General features: G+C 37.8%; 1 protein-coding gene across 1 annotated transcript; it reads left to right on the top strand.

Moving 5' to 3' along the window:
• The first annotated feature begins 987 nt into the window (after positions 1 to 987).
• On the top strand, positions 988 to 4728 carry LOC113016372 (claudin-18). Its single transcript, XM_026159158.1, has 5 exons — positions 988 to 1608; positions 3757 to 3921; positions 4005 to 4134; positions 4227 to 4337; positions 4504 to 4728. The coding sequence occupies exons 1-5, from the start codon at positions 1389 to 1391 to the stop codon at positions 4643 to 4645; spliced, it is 768 nt and encodes a 255-aa protein (XP_026014943.1). The 5' UTR covers positions 988 to 1388; the 3' UTR covers positions 4646 to 4728.
• Positions 4729 to 10947: the final 6219 nt, after the last annotated feature.

Raw genomic sequence — 10947 nt, forward strand, 5'->3', positions numbered from 1 at the left:
CAAAAAAGGGTCATACTTCATTGAAACCTTTGTAATCATTAGCTAAATACTTTGGATCCCATCTCACCAATATGAAATTGTTTACACAGCTTTTGTATTGTTTGTACTGTAAATTTGGATTTTTCCAATATTTGTCTTTTCCTGCATCATTCTTGGGGGGGGGTGTAAGTGATGATTCAATCCAAAAGTTTCACATATACTCATCACTTCCTGTTGCCATGGTTTTCAATTTAGTTCTTGGGGAATTTGGCCTCTTGGTGTTTTCTCTCCTCTTCCTTAAAATATTCTTGAGGTTGTTTTTGTGACAGTCGCCCTTCTACTGAGACCATTTCTGTTGAGGGTTTAGCGAACAGTAGATGGATCAATGGTCCCTGAAAGATTCTTGTCAGTTTTGAATGGTAGCATGTTGGCTAGCTTAACAACTTTGCAGAAAGTGCTTATGACGTTACGATTAAATATTAAAAGACTGCTTGTTTTTTGAAACTTTCAAGAGGCGTGTGCTGACATTTGCAATCAGAGTCTGCTGTGTAATGCCTGACTGTGCAGTTTCAAGGTCCAAATGTGAGCACGCCCCTCTTGAGCCAAGTCCCCACAATCTGACTGTCTTGTATTGTTCTGGATTGTTTGGCTTTGGCTTTACTTTTATAAAACAGCAACGTATGATCCTCATTTTCCAGCTACTGTCACTCAAATCTGACCAAACCAAGTCTGAACAGTCCAGGTAGAAAGAACCTATTGGACTTAGTTATAAAAAACCAGTCTGCACACTATGTGTTCAGATTCGTTCAGAATCAGGAAGTAGGTCATTCTTGTGACACATTTATTGTGGTGACGTGTTTAAAGCAGAAGAAAATAGTGTAAAAGGATCAATTTCATGGCATGACTAAAACATGACCTTGAGTGTTTGTTAATCTAAAATCAAATTAAGTGGTCTAACTTTATTTCTTTTTAGATTAACGAACACTCAGATGATTGTTGTATAAAGCACTTTGAGTGTTCCAAAAGAGTAGAAAAGCGCTATATAAGAACCAGTCTGTTTACCATTTCTACCCAACAAATCTGGTATAGAAGCTGAATGACCTCCTTTTACCAATTTACCAACAGACCATCATCATTTCCCCATTTTAGATTTTCAAAGACCATTTACACAAACTCACAAACAGACTTCCAACCCTCTACACGACGAACACTCCTTACCAACATTAATCGACACTGATACTGATACGCTCCACCCAAATCTGTACATAAGTGCAAACACGCGGGGTTACTGGTAAAGTCCTTTTAGACTTCATACTGGACGATATCATATTCAAACACAGCTGCAGTGCTGAGGAAAGGCTGAGCTGAGAGCACTTGACGGTTTCCAGCGGCAGAAAGAAGACGCCAGCATGGCGGCCACGTTGTGTCAGGGTTTAGGCTTCGTTCTGAGTTTGATAGGAATAGCGGGAATAATCGCCGCGACGGGGATGGACCAGTGGGCCACACAAGACCTCTTTGACAACGTTGTGACAGCCGTGTACTCGTACTCGGGCCTGTGGAGGTCCTGTGTTAGGCAGAGCTCCGGCTTCACAGAGTGTCGACCATACTTCACCATCCTCGGCCTGCCAGGTATGTTTTAAATCAATAATACCAACGGACATGGCAAAAAAATGAAATTGACTTTTTTTTGGGGGGGGGGTTATGCAATACATGTAGGTGGTTTAAATATTAATTCAGAAAGAAGAACAATACAAAGAACCATGTTTGGCGTGTGTTTTCACACCCTGTTTCGAAAGGAGGGGAAAATGTGCTCCCCACAGTTTCCCGGAACCTGGAAGTAAGTCTTGGGTAAACATCAGATAAGGTCTGTTCCATGTCGAAGCCTACATAACAGCAGGCAGCAGTCAAACACTGCCATTTCATGACTGTCTGACTCTGGTGGTAACTCAGTTTGAGTGGAACATCTAAAATGGCTGCCACAATGACCCAGTTAATAGGATTCATGTTGTCGACGTTGGGCCTGTTTTTAATATCGGCTGCAACAACAATGGACGAGTGGAGCTTACAAGACCGATCTTTTACAGTAATAACAAATTTTTATACCTATTCTGGTTTATGGAAGTCGTGTGTAGGGACGACGTACGGTACCACACAGTGTCGGCCTTATTTCACCATACTTGGCCTGCCAGGTAAGAGAATTACACTCCAAGAGAAAAAGACATTTATCAAATATTTCTCGACATGTCGGATTAAGGAGAACATTTTCTAAAGGACCTCGGAAGGTACTTTAGAATATTTGGGAGGTTTTAGGGCAGATTTTCCCCCCCATTTCCACCCCCTGCCACTTTTCCGACCAGCCCTGGAATAAAAATGCAGTCGACTGCAGAAAAGATGGTGTCTCTCCGGAATCAAATAGAAATTTGATGAGACATCCAAAGCTTAGCTGAGCAAGCACAAGCTTTAGCAGAGTGTCACACAATGTAAAGTACATTTCCACACTCTGTACTTAACAGCTGAATGTAGTGTAGAGCATATTGTATATAAGGTCTTAAGGGATTAAATCTAGAATAATACAGGTACAATATCTGAGGACGCTGAAAGATGGCATTTAGTTCAGTGTGTTTCACCACACGCTGCTTTGATTTATGAGTGCTGGAAAATAACTGTAATGTGCTTTTTTTTCTCCCTTTTTAAAACATTTTAATTGAAAGTGAATGCCGTGAGTGTCGGGCTTTTCCTGCCTCTATTCATGATGCACATGTGCATCAGTAAAACTAATATATTTATTATTGCCGGGGATTTTGATCCCCTTTCAGAGACTTTTTAGAACTACTGCTAAACTTGTAATTCAGCCCAGTTATTCTTGTATGTCTATGGATTCATATATTTCCATAATATATGTAGAAGAAGGTAGAAATCCTTGCATAATAGTTGATTGTATTATGCTGTAAAACACCTTGATCTCTTTTTGTATTACATTTTACTCATTTTAACCACGGTTTCAAACTAATTACGAAAATAAAAGCAAGTTCAGTTTCTAATGACGATATCTCTTGTCTCTTTCATGCCAGATATTATCTTCAGCGGAAACTTTTAATGATGGCCGACCTGCCGTTTTCCTGTGACAAAATATATTGAACTATTGAAGCTGCTACCTTACAGTTATAATTAGTTTCTAGTGTGTGATTTGTATTATGGTGGCCATGATCAAAGAAGTACTCAGAAGTAAAAGTACAAAAATATAATTAGCGAAATGTATTGTCAAAACTTCAAGTGGTTTTTAAAAAGAGCTGATTATGACTGGATGAATATAAATGATGCTGAGTAAAAGTTAATTTAAACCTTTTAATATAATGTTGCGTAGTCAAATCATAATCACATTTTTTGTATATATTACCTTTAGTACATAATAACTAAAGCTGTACAAGGCACAGTGTTGCCTTCTAAAACATACAGCGCAGTACATTAACCATAAAAAGAAGATATTTTAACATGCATGCTTAACTTGCAACACTCCAGAAATATTTAAACCTAAAATTTGAACTTATGTATTATAATACAGTTCAATTTTCTACTCATTTGAAATATATTTAGGTTTGGGTTGTTTGAATATTGTATATCTTTTATTTATTTAAACTCATTGAGTTAATTGGCAGCATTTTCTTTTTCTTTTTTCATTTTCTTTTTGATAAATCTTAAAGTATCTACAAGGTAATACCAATCTCACAAACAGATATATCCTAAACATATGCTAAATGTCATAACTTTGATTTTCAGCTCTGCTCCAAGCCGTCCGAGCCTTGATGATTGTTGGGATCGTCCTTGGCGCTATCGGCTTACTGATCGCCATATTCTCGCTGAAGTGCTTGAAAATGGGGAACATGGAGGACAACTTGAAAGCCACCATGACTCTGTCGGCTGGGATCATGCTTCTCCTTGCAGGTTACTTCACTAACAATGCTCAGGTGATATCGAAGAAGAACGGTTTTGCGATAATACCAGCATTAATTCGGTTTTTTTTTCAGGTGTCTGTGGGATTGCTGGGGTGTCAGCCTTTGCTAATTTGATTGTACAAAGTTTTCAGTTCACTACATTTGCCAGTGGATTCAGCAGTACAGGCAATGTTGGTGGACTAACGGGAGCTCTGACGCCAAGGTAAAGATAAACTGAAATTAGCATATATATATATAGTAATATATTACCTGCTGAATTAATTTTGGTAATGTTTAACCTTAATAATCTTTCAGGTATACTTTTGGCCCTGCACTTTTCGTGGGTTGGATCGGTGGCGCTATCTTGTTCATCGGTGGCATCTTGATGTGCCTGGCCTGCCGTGCAATGACACCAGAGAAACACCGGTAATTTATAACTATTTGTGATCTTTAAAAAGATTGGTAGGGACAGTAACCTCTCTGTTCCTGAACAATAAAGTAGCAGAGATGTGAAAACTGCAAAATAGGGCAAAATACAGTACGCACATAGATTATATTTTCAGTGTTTGATGTATGTGACGCTATCCCTCAGGTATGATGGGATGGCCTACAAAGCTGCCTCCCAGAACACGATGTACAGGCCTGACACCAGATCCCGGCCCGTCTACAACGACTCCTACAAAGCTCAGAGTATGGATGAAAGGCAGACAAACCAGAGGTTTGACTACGTGTAGAACCATGTCTGTTTTAATACGCTCTGTGATAACTTTTCTACATTCAGCATTCATTTTTTATTTCTCTCTACTTTAATTTGGAAGACCGGTTTCAGGCCTAATTTCATGTTACTTTTTCAAATGTAATCACAATTATAAAGTCTGTGCTGTATATTTTGTATGTGTGTCTGTGTTAAATAAAAGGTGATTCTTACCTGTTCTGACACTAAATTCAGTAGCACAACACATAACGCATATATTAAACTCAGTGGAGGAATGTGCAAATGTCATGTTTGACAGGGATAAAAAATAAAAAATTAAAACAAAGGGATATTTGCACAGGTTCTTGTGAAATCTACCCAGTAGGGAAGCACTAAGATGCAATACAACAACTACTACTACCTACTGCTCCCACAGAAATTAAGAAATCCATATGCTAATTAAATGTACTTGATTTACTGATTATCAGCAAGTGTGAGCGCCTCTACAAAAGCAGAGGTTTTGGCAGTTTGCTGGTCTCGAGCTGTCGGACGTGTGTTGACATAATGTCCCTGCAAATTCACCTCAAGGTCAGATTGTACAGTGCTCAGAGATGTTGGAAAACTCCAGCAGCTACATCTCAGAATCCACAGTCTTTAGTTATTATGTAAATGTTAAAGTTCATGACAGTTAAATTAGAAAAACACTGAACAAGTATGGCTCTTCCAAGCAGAGGTGTTCATACATCCGTCAGCACGGTGTGTGAAGGTTGATGAGTTGTTGTGAAATTCTTCCACAACAACGTGAGACTGAGTCATACAGAAAATCATTCAAGTTACTGAATCATGAGGTGGAGTTTAGTTTTTCACAGGAACAGAGTCTTGCGAAAACGTTCTTTTTCACATGACCCACCTCTTGTTTTAAATGCTCCCAAGTTTTTTTTTAACAGTTTTGTTTGTGATATTATGTCAGTAACGTATCTTCTACTTACTTGGATGAAGGTCTGTTTCCAGGTTGGGGCTTTCCAGTCAAAGTCTTAATAGACAAACCTTTGCTATGCCTTTCGAGGAATTTAGACACACATCAGCTCAGTGGAACCACGGTTAAATTGTATCTGAGAGCCTCTTTAAGTGAACCTTTCTTTTCTTTACAAAGTCTTACAGAGTCTCTTTATGGACCCTTCCTTAACATCATACTATTTTTTTCAAAATGCAGCTACTGTTGCCAGCTAGCTTAGTCAACGTTAGCATTAGCAAATTAGCATTAGCTTGCTAATGCATCCCCATTTTGAACTGGAGTGGAAAAGACAACATGTTTGCCACATTAACCTGATACTTTAATAAATAAACAAATAATAAATAAATAGAAATAGAAAATGTCATGTCTAATTCTTGCCTAACTGAGCAAATGTTGTTGTTGGTACTATTGGTTAAATGGAATTAAAGTTTATTTTATGAATGTATTATTTTAATGTGCATTCATACATGCAGCAAAGTCATACCTGCTCTAACATGACTAACCTTAAGGCCTTTTATCCACCTAAAACTACTGTTTTAGGGATTATTTTACAACCTATAAAAATACAATGGCTTTGTTTTTACAGAGGCTAGTTTACTCTCCTCTTGAGCATGAATATAGCTTCTGGGTCTGAAAAGTAAAACAAATGCAAATGTATTTTGAAGGGGCCACTCTTCTGGTTGCAAAAAGAAATAATCTCAGTCAGAATCTGATAGACAACTCAGCAAGTGTTATAAAATACCAAGATCTGCTACTGTTTTCCAGACAGGACTTTATTAGCCAGAGCTCCCTCCTTACCATACAGTCTATGAGCCATATATACTGAAGTGTTTACTTTCTAGGACATTGGTTATGTTCTAATGGTGCAGCGACATTTAGTAGGTTTGTACAGTTTGAAACTAACCAGTGGAAAATGAGTGTGAAGAGGCTTGTGAAATGTACATATAATGTAGTTATTAATTTAGGGACAGCTGATTTTTCATAAGACTGCACCATAGTTTTGACACTCTTATACTTTGAAAGTTTTAACATGATTAAATTTTCTGCACTTTGTAAAATGTGTACTTGAAAGAAATCTTGAGAAAAATGAAATTACATTTATCAAAAGCCAAAACAGTTTATTTCTGCTTTCATACAAGTCATGCTCCAACCATCTGAAACAACACTCATATTGATTATTGTGTTGTTTATCCTATTAGCGTTATCAAAACAAGTGGTCATCAGTTACATGTTATCTCTTGCCCTGCAGCGCCCAATGATAAATAAAATTACTTCCACATTGTTTCAGTGTAATTGAATAAAATCTGTGCTCCTTCCTCAGATAGATGCTGTGTCTTTGGTATAATCCTTGCTGACTGTTCAGATGTAACAGGACTGATCTTTCATACCACGACAGCACAGCTGTCTGTTACTCTGCTGGATTATGCCCTTAAATCCAGCAAAGAGAGTTTCAGTGATTTGCATGAAATCACATTTCTTGATAATTGAAATTAATGAAAGTATTAAGTAGTAGTTACATTTAATAACATTTAATCACTCTTAAAGTGAGTCATTAATTGTTTTAATTTAATTTTAAAGGAAGTTATTGAGACTATGAGACAACCCTTCTTAAGCTTCTTTTCTGCTTAACAATTTTTGGCACAGCAGAATCATGTTCTATTTTCTTTTCCTAAAGCTTCACCAGTTATTAAGTAAATGTAACTGCGTTGGGATTGCAAAGTATTGCTCATGCATTACTTATTAACTCCCTAAGAAAAGTAATGTGGCACATTAACAGTATGAAACCTCGCGTGTTCATATGTTACACCTGATCACTGCAATTTTGCAATCTCAATCTTGTCCTTTCTGCAAAGCAAATCCACAGTACTTTGATCTAAAGTCACAATTATGGCAAAAGCACACACGAAAATGTTAGGATGCTTGGGTCGTTGACCCAGGGTTTTTGAGTTTATTATATTATTTATCATTTCTAGTCTTTGGTTTCTTTGAGTTCTGTCTTATGGTTTATGTCTCTGTCTTCTCTAGTTGCTCTGTCTCCCTTGTCAGCTGTATTCCCTTGTCTAGTTCGCATCTCTGTGTATCCTTAGTTGCTATATCCCCGTGTCCAGTCAGTGTCTGTGTCTGCCCTGGTCCCACTGTAGTGCCTGCATGTGAGTCTGTGTCTTTTGTTCAGTCTGTGTTTTGTGTTTCCTGTTTTACTTTGAAGGTCTCTGTCTTATCTCAGTGTGTTCAGGTTACGCTTCCTTGTCTCGTCAGTTCTGATTTGCCCCAGCTGTGTTTCCCTCCTGTTACCCATTCCCTGATTGCTCCCTCTGTGTATTTAAGCCCTGTGTTTCTTTGTGTCTGTGTTGTGATCTACCGTTTACTTAGCTGTGTGTTCTGTCAGTCTGCCGGTGTAAGTTTATTTTGATTTTTCCAGTTATGTTATATTTGAGTTTAACATTAAAGTTGTTTTGAGTTCACATCTGTCTCCGGAGTCTGCACCTTGGGTCCTATTCCTGTCTGCACACAGCCACTCACAACAGAAAAGGCCTGAACTAAAGTGATACAATTGTTTGATGAATAATAACAAATTGGGCAATGATTTTATGAACAGTGTTTCTTTAGACAAATAATATGATTACAATAATGTATTGCTTTTTTTTTTCTTGCCCCTTGCTTACAATGCATGAAAATTTTAATATTTTCACCGACACCTAGGCACCAGGGATTACTCTAGAGCTGAATAAATTAGCTGATTAGTTATTTGACAGAAAATTAGTTTCTTAAATGTGAATATTTGATCATTTTGCATGTTTCTGTGGTATAAACTCCACGTTTGGAAGTTTCTGAAAGTTAGTCAGACAACTAAAGATGTCTAAATAGGTTCATTTGGCACTAAAAGAATAATAATCCCTGTTTTTCGTTTCTTTCTGACATTTTATGCACAGACAGATTTCAAATATTCAGATGTTTTACAAATACACCTGACGACTGGCTGCAGTCTTGAAGTTCACTATGAAAAATATTACCTTTCTGGAGGATTTCTAGCCTGAAGTCCATTGGGGGTCCAAAAACCAGTAATCTAAAGCTTTGCAAGGCCGGGGCCACAAGGCCGAGCATGGACCCATTACATTTCATAGTGCTCTTCAGTAACGTCCAGCGGACAGGGCCCAGTTTCCATCACACTGGTCTTTGAAAAATGGCTCTTTTACTGAAAACATGTCCTCATACCCGGACCTCTGGCACCACCTAGCGGATCAGTTCAGCATCACTGCTTTTTTAATGAAGCGTAAATTCACGATTGAAGATCTTTTTTCCTTTTGTTGTTCTTATTTCCTGATCACTCTAAGAATCTGATCTTATCTACAGTACCTTCCTTAAAAAAATGCAGGAAAACAAAATATTTGGGCGGTTTTTCTTTCTCCCAATGTTGGAAGCCTAATAATCATCCCTGTATGACAGTGCAATCCAAACACTCCTGATTTTAAAATAGCAGGACCATAAAATAAAAATGTAAAAGTATAAATAATTTGAATCCATGTGTCCATGTACCCAGTGTATTACTCCAAATCAATAGGAAGTTGTTATGAGTGATGACCTTTATCCTTAAAATGAGGCACGGGGCATTCCACATCTATAAGGCGACAGTGGGTTTGGTGAGCACTACCATGAAGAAATCAGTAAATGATTCTACTGCGTATCCAAGTCCAGCTGCGACCAAAGCACAATGATGCAGTTTTTCTAGAACATGTCCCAGCAAAGCCAAAGATCTGTTAGTTATTTGACAGAAATACTAAGCTTAATTGAAAGTCTAAAAACTAGAAATGTGAACCTCTACATGACCACCGTAGTTGAAAAAAATATGAATTGTAGTGGGAAAAAAAGTAAATAGAAGTAAAAATTCAAAAGCAACAATAACTACTTTTAACACTATTTAATGTAGAAAATAATTAAGAGAGATCAGCCACAATATTAAAACCTTCTCCATAACTCTAAAACAGCTGTAGCCAGTCGTTGAGTGGACAGCAGATCTCTGAAACTGGTTGCTTTGCATTAGGATGTTGGAGGTTAGACCTCTGGATCTGTGGGCTTTAGCGGTGGTACCTCTCTGACCCGGGCTGGTTCAGTTGTATCCTTAAGATGCTCAAAAATATTGTGATCAACATCTGAGCAGATGTTGTCATGTGGCAGGGGTTTTTGTTTTTATCATTCTAGTGAGGTGTCGTTTAAAACCCTGGGTACTGGCTGGAATACATTTACTACACTTTAGTTGTTCTCAAACATCTTCTAGGGTCAAAGCTCGCATCCAATGGCCGCTTATACAATTTGAGTTTGCTGTGTTCACTGAGAGGAAGCGTCAAGATCCAACTCACAACACAGATTTATGAGGGAAACTAAAGGTTACCTGATACATCTCAATGCTCTGATAACTCACTTTGGTATCTCCCCCCTCTTCCCTACTCACATTGGACAAGGAAGTTAACTTATCTGTGAACAGCACACGTGCAATGAGACTTCTGTTTGACCTTTGAGGTGTGGATCAGCTCTGTTACCACCACCTCATGCATGCTTTTTTTTAAGCCCGAGTTCCGTCAGCAACCTGAACTTCTGCTGACAACGTTATCAGTACAATACCAAAAACATGCATTCACTTACAGAAATCAGTTGTCAGACCTCTGAATAGCTGCAATGGTGAAAAACTTGAGTTTCTTTATAATCATATCAAGTTTCTAAATATTTGGCTTTTGCCTGAAATTCAAAAATCCTGTAAGGTTTTTCATCTTTACTCACCCACAGATCCAAATTACATTCATTCCCCTCTGTGTTTAATTGGGAAGAGGCCTCCACACTATGTCAGTTGTGCAATGTAGTGGAGAACTAAGAGCATGTTCAGCATTTTAATAACTCTTTGAGATGGAGATGTGAGATAAGTTAAACATCTTCATAAAGCAGGTGATAGATTGGATGAGGTTAAGAGATTAAAACAGAACAAACAGTTTAAGAGATCTGTAGAAGATTTGTGCTTACAATAAAACAGCAAAATACACAGCCAGTAACAACATAACATGCAAACAATACTAAATAAATAACATGAAATATTTTACAAGCTTTTAAACCATGGATTTCCCAAATGACTAAAATCATCACTGCCACCAAAACAGTTCTTGATTTATAAAGACATTTCATAAAAATAGATTCTTAACTCCTCCTAATAACAATAAAATACCAAAATTCTCATCTTTTCCCAAAATCTGCCAAGATCAGGTTCAAGTGGAAGGATCTCTGTTGCAATTATGCAAATACACTTCTTGCTAAGGTTGCAGTTATCCAGGGTTCAGGGGTGT

Source organism: Astatotilapia calliptera, chromosome 23, assembly GCF_900246225.1.
Source record: "Astatotilapia calliptera chromosome 23, fAstCal1.2, whole genome shotgun sequence".
Lineage (NCBI taxonomy): Eukaryota > Metazoa > Chordata > Actinopteri > Cichliformes > Cichlidae > Astatotilapia > Astatotilapia calliptera.